Raw genomic sequence first — 17,873 nt, 5'->3', positions numbered from 1 at the left:
TGAAGGTGCTGTTGTGCAGCCCCTCCTGTATCTTCACCTTACACCTCATGAGCAATACTGACCACACACACACGTTCCCCACGCCTGCAGTCACCAACTCTGTGGAGTGCTCTGCAGGCAGGCACACACATATGTCCAGGGCATCACGAGCAGCATCCAGAGGGCGTAACTCGCGGTCTAGAAGTGTGAGGATGGGACCCGGGCCCCAACCTACCACACAGCCAGACATCTTTGTGACAGTCAGGCCTGTGAAAAGGTGGTGTACTGAGGAAGTCTGCTTGTGGCCATCAGCCTTGTAAAGGCAGACTGTTCTGTCTGAATGGAGGCTAATGAATGCTGCAGCATCCTCAGAATACATCATGAAATGTACAGGGCTGTCACAGGAAAAATGCTGTTTGCAGTGGAGGCCATGAGTGAACACATGCTGCTTACTCTTAGAGCATTTTACCTAGAGAGACAGACAAAGCAAGGGCATGTGAGGTGTGTAAGGGGTCTAAAAGTGCACACAACAGATCAGCAGCCTGTCACACAGCCTACCTTGACAGTAGCTTGCTTCACATCGTGCTTGAACAAATTCTGCTCTCCAACAGTCTTCCCATTTCTATCCCCTTGAGACAGCAGCCTCGGGGTGGGACTGGGGAAGAGTGCTGTTGTTGTAGAGCTCCCCTCTCCTGGGGCTACCATCTCCACCAGTTTCTAGACAGGACTCTGCTGCATCCAGTGACCTTTTGCTAAAAAATCTCTTTTTGCTGATGGCTATGTGACATTTACTTGTGAAGGACTTGCTGGGAAAAAAAGTTTATGTGAGTTTCTTGCCTGCTTTAAAACCTAACAAATAATCTCAGCATCTGTCAAACCATATGTAATTACTATTATTTTGACTCATCTTTACACAGGTAATATTAAGCAATATGAAAAACTTAATGACTGATTTGATTCTTGTCAGGTGGAAAACCCCTGCTTTACCTACTCATCATTATCGAATTAGGGACGTTTTCAAAACAAAAAAAGACACCTGAAAACGCCACTTTGGCTCTTGATAATGGACTGGATTGACTTTTTCAGGACTGTGGCATTTTAGACCATGTTTTCAGCATTATAAGACAATTAATCATCAAACGAATATCACTCCTTTTTGCCACTCCTTGAGCTACATATCTAGCGTTATTCTCATATTTTCAGCGTTACTTTCTTCGTTTTCTAGGTCCTCTAGATAAAGATTTATAACGTCAGGGTATCAGTCAAAACGATGGATAAACTAAGTTAAACTTTGTGTTTACCTTTCACGTACTAGTAGTTTTGTATCCCGGATGCAGCAGCGGTACGAAATCTATGAAATGAGATGCTAATCTAATAATTCTGCTGTAAGTAAAGAACTAAGTTAGCATAAATCTGCTAAAAGTTTGTTCCTCCAGGACCCTCTGTGAAAGAGCTCAGCCCTTGTTGCTAGGTAACGGGTCGCTTAGCAACTTCCCTGGTTGCAGGTCGCACAACTTGAACTTCAACCAGAAAAATGGTTAATGACTTCAGTATTTCTAAAATCTTGGCTATAGCCTTGGTTAAATATATGGTATTTATTCGATGAAAAACAATTGATAATGATAATGACTGATAGCTGCCAAAGAATAAAATAACACAACTACAGATAATACTCACTTTATTGTATAAAATTAGACTTGTTACCACCATACAAATATCTCATTTTAGTCAAAAAGTATAAATATTTACATCAACAAACATTTACATGTTTCTTATAGTGTTATATAAGAAACTGTGTGGCTGTAGCCCCTGTCGAGGATCTTTGGTATTTAGTCACATTCCTCTCATCACTATTTTAATGCAAAAATTTCATGCCATGTGTCATCAGTTTAAGAAGAAAAACCTAAAACAGGTCATAAACTATACAAAGGGAAAGTGATGAAAACAGATGTATAAATTGATCTTGATGCTCTTCAAGGGTTTAAAAATGCAGGAAATCACTTTAATCAGTCTAAATGCAGCCATTTCAGATGCTGTGTTTCAGAAGGCTTCAGTCATCATACTGTCCAACTTCTCCTCCTCTGCAAGAATGGGCACAGTCAAATTTCTTGTGAAATAATGCATTTCTATTTTTCCTGACTTGTAGACCAGAGCTACTCCTGAATATGTGTTTTGTTTTCCTGAGTCTCCAAACACGGCCATGGCTGTCACCCTGAAAACAGACAACACACACCTGATAATAACACATTATGTAACAAATATAAAATGACTCGCACATTCATTGCTCAAGTCTGCCTGTCGTTACCTGTTCTCAGACATCCTCTCAGTGACCACAGGCTCTGTGTCGTTTTTCACCAGGTCCCATATGTGCAGGTTAGAGGCTGCATCGAGTACACAAAAGACTGCGGGCCTGGTTTGTGCCCACTGCAGCGAGACCACCGCTTCACCTGCTGTACTGTTCTGCCACTCTGCCACAGGCTGCTCGTGACTGACTGCATGCAGCCTGATGCTGCCATCCCCACAACCCACCTAGAAAAAGGGCAAAAGGAAAGAAGTTTGAAGAAATTTGTATTTCTAAGGCTACAGTATGTATTAGAGCAGCAAGAGCTGCTGGGAGGCATATTGTGTTACTTTTGGACAGACTCAGGCTAGCTAATTGCCTAGTTTTTATGTTAACTTGAGCTAAAAATAAAAAGTAAAAAAATAAAAATAAAGAGTATTCCTTTAGTTTAAAAAAAAAAAAGTGGACTCTCACCAAGAACAGGTTTTGTCTGAAAGGAGAAAAGTGGATCGAGCTCACATCAACAGGTCGAACTCCAGCTTCCTGAAACCTGTAAAACTTTGGAGGAGCCTTCAAACCGTGGCTCGTTCCATGATTGACCAGACCCTAGGACAGAAAGACATTGGTACACTTGAGAATAAGAATATTCATCAGTTTCTGAATATTTTGAGAGGGTTTGTTGGAAATTACATTATTCTATGACAAACAATACTATGCTCACCATATTGGTGCCAATAAAGAAATGATTGGAGTCAGTTGGAAGAAACTTTAAATGAAGAGTCTGTAATGGTCCTGTTCTCACTGCATCTAGTGGTGATACTCTGACACAGCAGGAGAGGGGGAAAAAAATGACAAAACCAGGGGTAAAAGGTTACAACATTCCCTGCTAAAAACAAACTGTGCAACATTGGAATACGACACTGCATCATATTCACACTGCACATACAGTATATGATGCAGATATGTTTCCATCGAATGTTGAGGTGACAAAAACAACAGCACTTAACAAACAAGATCGTATGACCACGACAGAGCAGCTGTGTTCCACTGGGCAAAGACATTGCGGGGTATTTTGAGCCCGCTGGCTGGCAGTGACGGATGCATCACAAGCTATTTATCAATCTCACCTCTCAGCAGTGAGGAGGGAGGAGCTGTGAAGCAACTTTACTTTGCCCCCAGGCCTGAGCCCTGTAGGAGAGGAAAGAGAGAAAGGTTGAAGCTGGTGCCACATGTGTGAGAAAGACGAGTCCATCCATAGGAAAAGAACATACAACATGTTTTAAAACGTGACTGTGTTACCTAGATCTGTTGGAGAGCCTGACTCGTTGGCTTTTGGGAGTTCCACCACCACCTGCAGGACACAGATTGAAAACCATCATGGCATATCTTTGCTGTTTGTGTAGAGCTATCAGAATATGAATGGATGGAAGAGAATGTGATTCTGAACCTGAGGAATGTTGAAAAATACTGATAATGCAACAACAACAAAAAGTTAATATTAATGGATTCTGGAGTATATTTTTGAGTATATATATTTGTATACATTTTAGCAAATTAGCACCATCACAAACATGCTGAATTCACTATTAGCTGTTCCATTTTTTTATCTGTTTGATTTAAAGACAACTATTGGATTTTGATACAGATGAAAACGTAAAAACGTAGTGATTTCTAAGTGGATTTTAGTACTTTTCTTTATAACACCTGAGACACAGAATATCTCAGGCAGTACCTTTATCTCTCGTGTCCCCCCTCCCTTCCCTTGTGTAGTGGAAAATATATAGAATCCACTTTGTTGCCCAACCTACCCAGAAATTTAAAACCCCGCTTTCATCCAGAGAAGCCAGCTGGAAGGACAATCCTGACGACTCTGGATTATGAAACAGAATAACACTGAATGAAATATAAAGCCAGCTGTGAATGGCAAAAACATATGGCATGTTTATAAAATGATACACAAGATATTTAAATCAGTGTGTTAACCATTCTGATACCATTCCATACCTTCGTCAGATGCCAGCAGGGGGACCTCTGGCCTCAGCCCGCCTGCTACAGTGGAGGGGACGACTTCTACAGACGTCACGGATGAGAAATGGCCTGAGCCGGCCATCACTGCATCTGCGTTGACAAGGTGACAAAAGAGATCATATCAGCACACACTGAATCATCACTTCTGTTACAGAGGAAAACAACCACTGATCCTTAAGTGAGAGAAAAGGTAGAGGCAATGCTGTATAACTATGCACGGTAAATAAAGATGTTTGCTACATATTGCCCGCTGACATTTGTATCCACTATCATCAGAGACATACCAGTGGAGAAGGTAGGCTGTCTGAAGGTCCACTCATCCTCCCCTATCTTCAGGCGGTGGTGATTAGCAGCAGGCTCCCTCAGGTCCCACAACACCACAGAGCCAACTGACGTGCCTGCAAACACTAATATGGCCTTTCCAGGGCTGAAACAGCAACACTGCACCTGGAGCAGAGAGCATTAAAAGGGGTTACTAACAGTGGTTTCAGTGCATGTTGCCTGTTAAGTCCGGCCTTGAGATATTTATATACTACTAGTAGTCTTGCTCATGTCAAGTATTTTATAGTAATCTAATTTATTAGTATATATTACAACTAACTTGTAATATATGTCACCTCAGATTCGTAGACAAGGATCTTCTGAGGTCTGGATGGCTCCCAGATGTTCCAGATGCAAATGATGGTGCAGCTGTCAAGACGCACGGCGCTGGGCTTAGTTGTAGGCATGTGGACTGACATCATGGTGTGTCTCTGGACCTGAGAGAAGTGCACCAGGCTGATGTGGCGACCTGTGATTGACAACAGGGAAGACCATTTGATAAGTGTATCCATATGCTGGCCTATACAGCATATTCTAAACAACATCCCTCATCCTGGTAAAGTGGTACAGTTAGCAAATAACAACTAATAAAATACTTCTCTGGTTGTGGTTTGTACCAAAAAGAAAAGGCAACTTAGTGTTGAGCTGTAAACTTCCATCGCTGAAAGACAGCGCGTCCACTTGAGTCTTCAACTTCCTCAGGGATTTTCTCTCAGCTTGATCCTCTTCCAACAGGACGACCATGACCTTGATTCAGTCACAACACACAACAGGAGTGAGTGAAGTGTAGCAGACACAAGCAATCCTCATGCAGGAAGCAAAGAACCATAACATTCTTTAAGCCGTTCATGTGTAAAGAGATAACCTGTGAGGCTGAGCGCAGGAATGCCGTCAGACGCTGGGAATCAAAGTTCATTTCATTCATGTTTTTCTCTCGTGCTTCCTGAGAGAGGTTTGGATCTGTGAAAACAATTTTAAACACCATTATTGTACTCTACAAGAAAACACTGAGCTCATCAGAGAATTATCTTGGTGTTTCCTTACCCCCACAGGCTCCATTGTGCTCAGGAGGATGCTGCGTCCACTTCTCAGACACTTCTATCTCTTCTGTTTGAATGTCTCGATCTGCATTATCCTCATTACACTGAACATAAGCCTGTCAAAGAAGAAGTTATCACATTTCTGGGTTTAGTATTTAGTTACATGTATCTGTGTGAAGAAAGAGAGACAACAGAATAAATACTGACCTGTTTAGTATTTGCATTTCCAAAGGTTCTAATATACATGTCATATTCACTGACAGGAGGCAGATCCAAAAGGGAGAACGTCATTGAGAAATCCAAATCAATTAAGCGAAGCAGCTCTGTGCTGCGTTTCCTGCAGACAGAAAAAAATAAATATTGAAGGCACAATTAAAGAACACACATTTTATTCTATGGGCTTAGCAAAAGTACCCCAAGCCATAAGAAATGCTTACAATATGGATTCCTCCAGAGGTACCCAGCCACATTACAATGATCCATTTTACATTTAACAAGTTTTTCTCAAGTCAACTTACTTCTGCTTTGTGGCAACTTTCTTGCTGACTTCGCGCTGTTTTGCTGCCACAAAGTCAATAAACTTCCCACGCTGAGAGGCACGACTCTGGTTCTTTTCAGATCCTATAAAGAGAGAAGCAAGAAAATAACATATTATCTCCCATAATTTTGCATAACATTCCTAAGGATTAAGTTAGTGTGAGACATGAAGATAAAAATATGCACAATATGCAGTGCAGGTGTCAAAAGATAACTCTCAGGAAGTTAAACATAAAGTAGAAACGTACCTCTGGACCATTTAGGCCCATCTTCCTCCCCTCTGCTCGTACTTTGTCTTGACTGAGCTGATCCGACTCTCTCATTCTCTTCATTCATTGCTCTCTGAATTGCTTCTATCTCCTTTCTCTTTTGTGCAGTAAGTTGCTCTCTCTCTTCTCCCACCTGTGGAAACTCTGGCTCCTTCTCATCCTCATCTTCATTTTCACTCTCATCCAGCTCCTCAAAATCTTCCTCATAATCCTGTGAACAGAGAGACAACATCCATCATTTCTTACATCTATGTTTAATGCAAAATTTAAAGGATAACCAAGATGCTATCAGCACAAACTTCACATTTAATAAGAATAAAAATGGACACACTCATGAAAGTTCTTAATACTCACCAGTTTCTTAGAATGTAAATCGATTACAGCATGCAAAAGTAACACAAAAATAAGTAAATAAATGTTTTAAAAAACATGAGAAAGTTCAAAACAATAATAAAAAACAACAGAATTTGGTTCCACACATATAGCCTGTTTTATAATTAGAAAGCTGTATTTTTACCTCAAAATCATCTTCATATTCCTGGTCAGCCAAATCTTCATCATTGACAACCTGTAAATGTGATAACAACTAATGAGGTAGGAAATACTTTAAACAGTGAAATGGGCAAAAACTTGTTGGGTTGATGTTGCACGCTAATGAAGCTGAAGCTCGAAGTAGAAGAAAAAGACATTGCACAGTACAGTAAGGAGAACAGACCAAACACAGACACAGATTCCTGAGTGACTGCAACCATAAAAAAGAGATTTTTTTAAACATTTAAGCTGTTAACTTGGTAGATGTGGCAGTATGAGCTAAAATGAGGTTTGCTTTGGTGCAAGCAAAGTGCGCATAACGCATAATACTATATCGTCTGTGGCTGGCCAGTCACCAATAGAAATAAGAGAACCACACCACCAAACTAAACAATAGTTTAGTTGAAGGCTGTAAGCAGTGTATCCAAACTGAGCATCTTACAGGCTCCTCTGTGTCTCCTACATCTTTCACACTAGGTGTCCAGTGCTCAGAAGCGATGTCACCTTCCTGGGTTGCACAAGTGACATGTAAGAAAAGGCAGCCATAAAATCCATGAGGGAATCCACAGTAATAGATCAGTTTTATGAAGGCGATATAGGCTGTATACCAGTCCACTAACCTCTTTTTCCATCGTATTAGTCTCCTGCCTATGACTTTTGTCAGAGGCTGGTTTCTTGGAGCTGGATCCATCTCTGTGATTTCTCTCTAGGTCCTCTTCTTCTCTCTTCCCCCTGTCTCTGTGTCTCTTCTCTGGATTTTCTTCTTCTCTGTGCCTCCTGTCTCTGTGTTTCCTCTCAGGATCCTCTTCCTCTCTGTGCCGTCTCTCTTTGTGTTTGTCTCGTTCTGATGCCTGTCCACGATGATGCCTTTCCTCTTCACCTGACCCCTTCAAGTCTCGATGCTCCCTGGATTCACTGTCACGCTTCTGCTTTTCATCCTAGATAGCAAAAAAATCCACACGATTTGAATGACAACGTCACCAAAGGATATTGACACCTGTGTGCTAACCTGTAAATGTGTCTCAAATAGAGATAAAATATTCATTAATTTATTTACTTCTCTTTAAATTATTAATGCAGATGCTTACATGATATCCTCTCTCTTTGTGTCTCCTCTCTCTCTCCTCTTTATGTCTTCTGTGTTCTTCTCTGTACTCTAAAATCAGGAAGATAGAAGTATTGACATCATATTTACACCATAATCCTGTAAATATGGCGAGCTAAACAAAAACTCTGTTGTATCTTCACCTCTTTCCTCTTTCCGTTCTGAATGCTTTCTGTCTCTGTGTCTTTCTTGTCTTTCTTTGTCACTCCTCTTTTCTCCATATTCATCTTTGTGTTGCCCTCTCTCCCGATGCCGGTCTTTCTGTTCTCTATCATATTTTTCTGTCAGATCTCTTTCTCCCTCTCCTGTTTCATCGCGCCTCCTTCTCTCCCTCTCAGTCCTGTGCTCTCTGTCCCGTTCTTCTCTCCTTCTTTCCTTGTCTCTCTCTTCCCTCCTCTTCTCCTTGTCCTCCTCGTTGTGTCTCTCTCTATCCCTTACCCTGTCTTTCTCCTTATCTCTGTGTCTTTCTTTGTCTCTCTCCCTATCCTGCTTTTCCTCTCTGTCCCTCCTCCTGTCCCTATTTTCTCTGTAGTCATCACTGTACTTATTTCCATCTACAAGTCTGTCCCTTTCCTTCCTCCTCTCCTTGTCTTTGTCCCTCTCATCTCTTCTGTCCCTTCCCTTATCACCTCTCCTGTCCCGTGAGCCCTCTTTACTTCGCTCTGCATATCTGCCTTCATCTTTTCTCTCTCTTGTGCTCTCTCTTTCCCCGTGCTTGTCTCGCTCTCGTGTGGACTCCCTCTCTGGGTCTCTGCGGCGTCCCTCTATGGATTCCCCACCACGGTGCTTTCTCTCATTGTCATCTCGCCTCCTGGCATAGTCATCAGCACGTCCTTCCTCCTAAAAAAGGGAAAAATAAAACTGGTATCATTAAGATGTAAGTTTGCCATATATTCTTTGTGTCAGAGATTCAGAAATACCTTCTGCAATTTTTTTAACTCTCAAAAACGTACCCTGATATGTCTTCTCAGCTCAGCTGGTCTCCAAGTGTCTTCCTTGGTTATTTTCTAGGCAAATACATTATCTTGCGATTACTAAAAGCACATTTGACATGCATACAAGGACAATAATAAATCTAATATAACGAAGCTAATTAGAAACAGTGAGACAACGGTCATCTTCTAAGGAAACATTTGATTCCTAGTTACCACAGCGGACATGACACTATCGACGGGAAAACATTTCCCGACTTAAGCCTGCATGGAGTGAGAACAAAGATAAAGCACTTACCTTGTCACTATGCATGTTCTCATATGAGTTTTTTATTTCTGGAGTTTCTCAATCGCCAAAAATTAGCTCATATTTTTGTAGTGACGCCGCCATGATAGTAAATCTCTAGAGCGCAGGCGCAGTTAGTTGAAACCAAGGAGATCGCGTCACTTTGGCTTGACAACAGTCTTATTAATCGACAGCAGAACAGTCACTGGAATCAACTGCCAGTTGCCATGGTAACACTTAAAATTTGTATTATTTTTAACGAATCCCTTAAAAAAAGCTTTTTACTGACTATAGCAATTGGTCCATATACATATGTTGCTGTTTTGGTTCATTTTGGTGTTTGTTATGAATCGTGTTTTGATCGATTTCTCTGTACTCGTCATTTCTATTTTAACGGCGCTAGAAAGCAAGCTAGCTTGGTACTCGGTAATATAATAATTTGTTTTAAATACAGCAATTTGTATGTGTCTCTTGGCTTATATATGGTAGAATGGCACTTTCACACGTGCTTTGACATTACTTAAGTAACACAAGCAGCCTCCGCTGATGAGCACCAGATGGCGGTATTTTTTCATTTTAGCTGGGCGGCTGGCACCGCTGGGAACTCCACAGTGCGGGATCCCTGTGCGTTTTTGGAAATGATCATTCCTACCCATTGTGGAGGCAGAGCGACTGTGGACTTGACGGGCTTAGCAGACTGATTTAATCAAGGGAATGCAGTCTTTAGCTTTTAGTCCAAGCGTAAACTAAGGTGGTCAATGCCAGCGATTCCTCCGAGTGCGATGGGCTGGTGTGCAGGTGAGCCAACGTGAGAACAGGCTCCCCAAAAGGAACCGCTTCGGGTCCGTTCGCACATGGGAACCGAGTCACCCGACCTTATCTGCATTTTAACAGTTTGAAAACGGACTCGAGGACAGATAGACATGTCAAGAGACAGCATGACAGCTGTACGAGGAGCTCATTCACACAGTGCGAGCCCCGCTTCACCTAAGGAGAATGGACATACGGCTCCGAGCCCCGTTCAGCCCAGCGCCAACTTTCCCCATCCTTCAGCGGGGAACATACCAGATGACGTGTCCTCGACCAGCGAGCTGACCCAGACCTGGGTTCACTTTGCTAAAACGTTTGTTCTCATTTTCCCCATTTACGCCCTGGGGTATTTTGAGTTCAGCTTCAGCTGGCTGTTGATTGGACTTGTTATCTTTTTCTGGTGGAGGAGGAACACAGGAGGGAAACACAGCCGACTGAGCCGAGCTCTGGCTTTCTTTGAGCAAGAGGAGAGAAGTGTCAAGCAGAGTCTTACGACCTCTGATTTACCACCATGGGTAAGTCTCCCTGTGAAACACAGTAGACAAAATAATGTCTACATACCTTTACCCGAGCTGGGCTGTTTCTCCGTAGAGCATGTGTGTGTAGTATTTTTGTCAACAATATTTTTGAGTTTCCAGGAAAAAAACAATCAGCTGTCAATAGCAGGAGGAGCAGAGTTGAGCTGTAAAGCTGTGATGAAGCAGCTGTCCCCCCTTCTCCCTCCCCCAGCAGTGACATTAGACTGAGCCCCAGTCTAAATACAGCAGGGTACAATGGTAAACCAGACACCACGCTGGAAAGGAAACATGCCCACAGGGTCCCTGTTATTTTGGGACCCAGACTGCTATCTCTCTTGCAGTGAACTAACTATATTACTGCAACACTTTATCTCGGCAAAACTGTTAGATAAGACTGTGGCTCTTGACTTTTCCCTGTCAGGGTTAATAGTTACAGTTGTTAGGATTTTGTTGGGAATGTCCTGAGACCTCCTCATGGAGCATCAGCAGCATCAGTATAGAAATGAGTAAGATTGCATTTAATTAAGTGGTATCTGAACACAAAATATGACTCAGATAATAACACAATAATAGATGAACAAAACAAGTATATTGTGCTTTTTGTCACATAGCCAGGTGCTGAATGAGGGGAAATACTTCAAAGTAAGTGGGTTGCCTTCTAAATTCATGCATTTAGTCCCCTTAAAAGAGGTAATACAAAGCTTTTATATTAGTCATTTATATTCCATATTCATTGATCCATCCTCAGACTACCTGCTGACTCCTGCACAAGCTAACACTGCTGAAAGTCCAATAGACAGTGATGAACTGACTGTAGAAGCCCTATTTAATTTTTTAGTGCACTATGTATCTTTTGGGGTAGCAATGAGAGTGAAATGGAGACGTTTCTTTTTACTAAATCCTTCTCATATAGTCTCAGGGGTCCAGTTTGCAAATCACTAAGGAAACAGTTTTGATTGCATATAATCGAGTGCTATCCAAAACACAGCTCATCTAGACTGCAAATTAATGTGAGCCACAAGTCTCAGCTGCTTAACTTATCAAACTATAAATACAAGACTTTCTATATCAGACTCTGTGTGTTCAGTGCAGCCTCATGTTTTGAGAATAACTGAAAGCTCATTCTGCTGACACATGGCTGAGGATGCATTGAGGCTATTAAATGGAAGTGGTAGAGTAGATGGAGTAGAACAAGAGTATCCCTCTTACAGGGAGGAGGCATTATTGAGTGACCTCAGCATCCCTCTGCTTGGAGTCTGTGGTTTGTAAGAGAAACAGCAAGTTAAGCACTACATATAACACCGGGGTGGCTGTGCAGGGATATCACAGGAAATTACACGACACCTTCCAGGGCTTCACAGTGAATGATGGTGCATCATTACTGCACTGTCATCAGGGCTTGATGTTGTCACCAGTTACAGCTACTAAATCTTGGTTTGTCCCAGTTTCTCACCTGAGGCAGAACTGAATCTTGATAGAGATGGTATTGCTTTCACCAAGCCTTTTTAGTGCCCTGCCCTGATTCCCAAACTTCCTTTGCTAAAGGGCACCTCTCCTTATTCAAGTTTACACCCTCAGCTTTATTCATCCAGGATGAGTCACTGGCTGGCTGATGTAGCTACTTACACAGTAAGTAATGTCCTGGGTCTCAGTTTAATGTCACGCAGTTATAAAAATGAAAAGAAATCATGCATTGTCTCACTTGTTGCTGGTATATTTATTCATTTATAACACTGTGGTCTGCTCGACCTTTACCAGGTATATGGGCAAGCACTAGAACAGTTCCATAAACACTCTTTAGCCACTTTATTCTATACACTTATTCAATGTAATGCAATCCAGTGTAACAGATCTGCCACAAATTTTACATTTATGAAGATGATAATGGCCAGTTTTTGTCAAAAGAGAGGTATTAATTCATCTACATGTTTATTAGTGAAGTGGTTGTCACTGGTGGTATTGCACTGGCCTATATTACACTGAAATGTGTTTTTGATATTCTTGTTTTTTATCCAGTCACTTGACCACAAATATTAGTTCAGTAAGTGAATGAAAGACATTAAGCAAACACACACGATACCATCCAGATAATTAGGTATTTTTCAGTAGCAGGTAAATAAGGGAAAAAGTGACACTATTCTATTATCATCAATCTTACAGCTTATTATCATAAATGAAATGTGTGATTAAACTATGTGCATCAACCATAGAACATCAGCAGTAAACAAACCAAGAAAGTGTGTGGGAGTTTTTTCATTTTTATTCAAGTTGTGCTTTCCCCCAACACACCTGTCACAGTTCATTTGTGCAGAGAATTTTTCAATTGTTTTGTGTCACGGTAGTCAAGATAGAGGCCAAAATGCTGCTTTACAAACTCAGCTTGATTTCAAAGGAGTCAGATTCTCTGCTTTATAGCAGATCTTTCGATGCACTTATGTCAGTGTGATTTACGTCTAACAGAGATGCTAGTGTATATGTCAGCTGAATCAAATACTGTCTCTGCTTGGTTCAGGGATTGGGTTCTGGGGACTCTTTCCAGAGCCTCATTAACTCTTTAATGTCTTATTAAAGATATGTTTGTATTATATTGTTTTGGGTTGCTAATTACTTTCCAGACTCAATGTGCTGATTATAGGCAGTTTAAACTCAGTTACAAAACCCAAGCAGACTGTTAATTTCACATTCAAGACATAAACCTGAATGACTTTTCAGTTTTACACAAACACAGCAGCGATGGCTGGATGTGAATAATTCAGATGTTCCTCCCACCCTCAGCTGCACAGCTCAGTTTTCTCAGCCAGCACTTAAAACATGTGTCCTGTTGAGTGAATCATGCATTGCTTCACCTACATTTTCTGAATAAGGTCACCGTGTCAGATGAATTAAGAGAGCCTTTTACTAATGTCTTGTCCAGAGGATTATATCATTTTCACCTCAAAACAAAGCTGTAGGTCTGACTCTGTCATATTAACTAGAACTTTGTGTTCCCTATCTTCTTGCTCCAGTCACTGCTTTATTCACACTTTGACATAAATGCAGGATAAGCACTTTTGCTGCCTCCATAAGGAATAGTGCTGTCCCTTGTAGCTGTCGTATGGCATTTCATATCTCACCAGCACTCCGGCGGGTTGCATCACTTCATCTTACTGTTGAGATTAGGAAATAAACGCCAGAAATTCAGAGTGATGGAGAGGCCGTGATGCTTATCTGTTATTTACAAAGGTGGTGTGTGCATGGTTGCACACCTTTGTGCACGGTATTGACTTTATTCCAGGCTTTTCCTTTAGCTCATGTTAAATCAATGTCTGATTTACTTCAGCTATTGAGGAAGATAAGTCAAAGTGCCACTCAGTCTCACAGCACAAATGTAGTGTGAAAGCAAGTCTGGAAATATGAGACCAGTTGCATAGTTCAGGATGTAAGCATGGTTTAATATGGTATTAGAACTATTTCGATGTTCAGTAATATTACAGAACTATTAATTAACTCTAATTCCTTTAAAACCAATAGATTTGGCCTAATAACACAGAAAACATGACTGCACTTTGCTCACACTCAAAATGTCAGTAAAGAAATTAGGTTCTATGGTTTGTACTGATGTCACTTATATACCAACTGACACACAAAAAATGATCATAAAAGAAAGGTCATACAGTCAATGCAATCTTCAGGCAGAAATGAAAACCATGCAAAAATCAAATGGCCTTTATTTGAACAGTGTTTTGAAACATCCTTTTCATCTTCTCTTCCTTCATCTCCTGTCTTTTTTCTTTTTATATGAAGCAACAACTCCAACAACTCAATATCAAAAAAGCTCCTGCAACAAGCATCTCTCATCTTCTTAAGCATCACAGCTCTATAGAAACACACTCTGCCTTCTCTTCTCTGAATTATTTTTGTAATGTAAAATGCTAGGTTTAGTGGCCAAGAGAAATGTGACCTCTTCAATCTATTGTTTTTCCTGTGTAGAAGACCCTTTAAGCTTTACAAAAATTGACATTTGAGTTTGCAGCAGTAATACTAAACAGTCTGAAGTGGAATGCTCAAAGTTAAGATCAGGGCAAGCATTTGATTATAAAGCTGTTAATCTCAAAATCTCAAGTAGGGGAAATTTGCACTTTGGACTTTGGCTGTGAATGTTTTTAGCCATGCTGGATAGCTCTAATGATGCAGTGTCGGTATGTTGGTCCACTGCTTTGGTCCAGATTGAAATATCTCAACAACTCTTTGCCATAAAATTTCAAACAGGAACCAAATAGATTATGTGGAACTTGTATGAAGATTATCTGCTCTCTTTTCTCCATTATAGGTGCACTTCCCAGACGTAGAGCGAGTGGAGTGGATAAACAAGGTAAAGAACTAAGTGGCCATCTCTTGAATTTGTTTGCTTGAGTGACGCCCTCCTTTTGCTTAGACAAAATCGGAGCTGCCCTCTCCTCTTCCCACCAGGGCTGTGGATGCTGCCACACTGCAGCACATTTGACTTAACATGCAGCCCTGTTCCTGCAGCACTGTGAAATGCATTAACCCTTGTGAATCCCCATGGCAACAACCTGGATGTAAATTTTAAAGCACTCCTGAGTATACATTAAAATGATCTAGATGCAGACATCAAAATTTCATTTACTGGTATCCCTGCTTGATGTGTGTGAGTTTGACAAGATTTTACTTAAATAGAACTAGACTTTGAATATTTTAAAGTAAATATATTATTCACAGTGTGAAACATGTACTTGTATGAAGCAGTGAGAATAACCTAAAGGGGGTGTAGTTGATGCAGTGACATTCATATAAAAGTGTTTTACAGTGTCATAAAGACTCTTACAGCACATACATGTACATGTCATTTAGAATAAGTTCTCAGTGCAGAGGGGCAGCAGTTTTTAGTTTGTCCCATCAAAACTCCACCCAAATCTTTCTTTGAAGTTCAGTTCTCTTCCTGTATCCCCTTCAGACAGTGAAACAGATGTGGCCCTACATCTGCCAGTTTGTGGAGAAACTGTTCCACGAGACGATCGAGCCGGCAGTGAAGGAGTCCAACGCCCACCTCAGCACCTTCTGCTTCAGCAAAATCAACATAGGAGACAAAGTGAGCATCTTTTAAGTGTCCCTGCATGGCTCCCACAGACCTTCACGCTGATCATGTGTTGTTTCAGTGGCAAATCAGACCACTAGCAGCAGGTGCCATTGAGACAGCTGGTGAGGGCGTGTGACATGAACATACATGCACGTCGCTGACACATGTGCTTCTTTCATAAATAGTTTCCATGTGGGGTCAGGAGAGGGGTTGACCTTGTGCTAACCACGTGGGGGTTTCGGGAGGGGTTGGAGGTGTTGGTGTGGTGTTGATGGACTGGAGTGGTGCAGTGTGGCCGTAATGATTCCTTCTGTTGCGGTGTAGCCCCTGAGGGTCAATGGAGTCAAGGTTTATTCAGAGAATGTGGATAAGCGACAGATCATCATGGACCTACAGATCAGGTGAGCCAACCAGATCTCTGTGTAAATCATTATCGTTTTACCTCTGTAGCTTTATTCTGATGTTTGCATTTGAGAGAAATAGTATTTAAATTTCTAAATCTTGGTTACTGTGTGGTTTACAGCAAACACTCCTTGAGCAGCTAATTTGTCAGAAATTCAGCAGGAGACCATGATGTCTGTTTACAGTGCAGCCAAACAAGCTTACACAACTTAGATTTAATAAAGAAGTGGTACAGAAGTTTTACCAGACATACATTTTTTTTTCTTTGTCACTCAGCTTTGTTGGCAACACAGAGATTGACGTGGACATCAAACGCTACTACTGCAAAGCTGGCATTAAGAGCATCCAGGTAAGGAAATTCCTTTTTGTCTGATTTGTTTCATGTCCTCACACAGGTACTTCCTCTTGGCACAAGTTTTTGGCCTCTTCATAGGCTGACAGAAAGGGAATACAAAGCAGTGGATATAAAGTGATACTGACAACAGGTAAAGGTCTGTCCTGCTGGCTCAAATGTTGAGTGTTTTTCAGTGCTGAGTTGACTTTTGTACAGCAGATAATATCAGGAAGCTGAATATATTTGGACAGAAGCTTTTCTCCTCTTAGTTGAACATTCCTTTGTTGCACTCTCTTTTATTAAATGTCTAAATGCAGAAAGCTTTCAGGGATGTAAGTGTAAAATGTAATTATACTCTGGTCTGAAGACACAAATTAAACACTGGACTAGTGGAGGAATGTGAGTACTCATACTAATGAGGCTGTCACCAGTCATGTAACAACAAAGTTAGTAACTACAAGCGTAAAAAATAATCATGTTGTGCATTTGTAAATGGCCATTATGAAAAGCTCTACAGCATTCCCAACTGTTTCTAGGCTTGACCCACTTATGAGCACTTGACTTTGATTTAACATCAATTATTTCAATGATCTAACTGAACTGAACTCCTTCTTTGTTAAATGTATCTAATAAACAGGATTTTAAACCACTAAACTTTGAAAAATAAAACATTTGTGTTATAATAATAATAATATGTAGTTTCTTAATTTGCACCACACTCTTTAAGAAGATTCCCTTTCTCACTGTAGTGCGTGATTACTGAAGTCTGTTTTTTCTTACTCTTGTATGTCCTTGGCCCTTTTGCGTTGTGTGTTCTACTGCAGTGAAACATAGGCAGAAAAAAAAACAGTGTGCCTCCTTTGAGACCAAGTGTTGTTAGGCCTATCCCTGGGAGACAGTTGTTGCCTGCTGCCCTAATTATGTAACTCAGGCAGGCCTACATATCTCTGCAGCTCATTATCATCCACCAATACATTAGTCCCCATCACTCCTTGAGCTGGCTTACATTACACACAGCAGGTGTGCTCAAATCCACAATAACACTTAGATTACTGATGGCTTTGTAAGGAGTGGGGTTAAACACTGGCTGATATTGGACTTTTTATTATGTATTTAATATCAGCCTGTTATGTGGTCCCAATGCTATGTTTTGTGGTCTGCTCCTCATCGAAGCTACTGCACATAAAAAGCCTATTAAACCCACATACAAATGACATTTTCTGATTTCACATTACAACCATTTTTGTTTCATAAATGATTCCACTAATAAGGATCCATCTATTTTGGAGTTTCATCCTGCCTTTAAGACATTATTATTCCTTAAAACAGTTATGTCAATACAAGGATGAATACAGACTATACCAGGATTTCCTAAAGCTAGAAACTAGCATGACTTAGCGGTATCCCTGGGATGTAGATTTTG

The 17,873-nt window shown here is 40.9% G+C and overlaps 2 protein-coding genes across 5 annotated transcripts in view; one reads left to right on the top strand and one right to left on the bottom strand.

The window, feature by feature from the left end:
* Positions 1–1,640: 1,640 nt before the first annotated feature.
* Positions 1,641–9,438, bottom strand: dync2i1 (dynein 2 intermediate chain 1). Of its 2 annotated transcripts, XM_018695382.2 has the most exons (23): positions 9,322–9,438; positions 9,045–9,098; positions 8,235–8,931; positions 8,075–8,142; positions 7,607–7,924; positions 7,429–7,494; positions 6,973–7,023; positions 6,435–6,666; positions 6,168–6,270; positions 5,857–5,986; positions 5,654–5,765; positions 5,475–5,569; positions 5,227–5,356; positions 4,906–5,078; positions 4,573–4,735; positions 4,265–4,378; positions 4,069–4,130; positions 3,560–3,611; positions 3,388–3,448; positions 2,982–3,081; positions 2,735–2,866; positions 2,285–2,508; positions 1,641–2,191 (listed from the first exon to the last, which is right to left on the bottom strand). In XM_018695382.2, exons 1-23 carry the CDS (start codon positions 9,334–9,336, stop codon positions 2,020–2,022), a joined length of 3,324 nt encoding a protein of 1,107 aa, XP_018550898.1. In that variant the 5' UTR covers positions 9,337–9,438; the 3' UTR covers positions 1,641–2,019. The 2 variants fall into 2 exon arrangements, with proteins under 2 accessions (XP_018550898.1, XP_018550900.1); XM_018695384.2 differs by lacking the exon at positions 7,429–7,494 and having other exon boundaries at positions 9,322–9,429.
* A 224-nt stretch (positions 9,439–9,662) lies between these two features.
* The window catches only part of esyt2b (extended synaptotagmin-like protein 2b), a 28,467-nt gene continuing 20,256 nt past the window's right edge, over positions 9,663–17,873 (top strand). Inside the window, exons 1-5 of one of the 3 annotated variants that reach the window (XM_018695386.2) lie at positions 9,663–10,634; positions 14,947–14,988; positions 15,592–15,726; positions 16,039–16,115; positions 16,393–16,465. In XM_018695386.2, coding sequence (XP_018550902.1) covers positions 10,233–10,634; positions 14,947–14,988; positions 15,592–15,726; positions 16,039–16,115; positions 16,393–16,465 — 729 coding nt within the window. In that variant the 5' untranslated portion in view covers positions 9,663–10,232. The remainder of the gene's footprint in view (positions 10,635–14,946; positions 14,989–15,591; positions 15,727–16,038; positions 16,116–16,392; positions 16,466–17,873) is intronic. The other 2 variants (XM_018695385.2, XM_018695387.2) reach the window with 2 other exon arrangements.

This window comes from Lates calcarifer, linkage group LG24 (genome assembly GCF_001640805.2).
Source record: "Lates calcarifer isolate ASB-BC8 linkage group LG24, TLL_Latcal_v3, whole genome shotgun sequence".
In the NCBI taxonomy this organism is placed as follows: domain Eukaryota; kingdom Metazoa; phylum Chordata; class Actinopteri; family Centropomidae; genus Lates; species Lates calcarifer.
The sequence above is the reverse complement of the archived record's forward strand: the minus strand, read 5'-3'. Positions and strand labels throughout refer to the sequence as shown.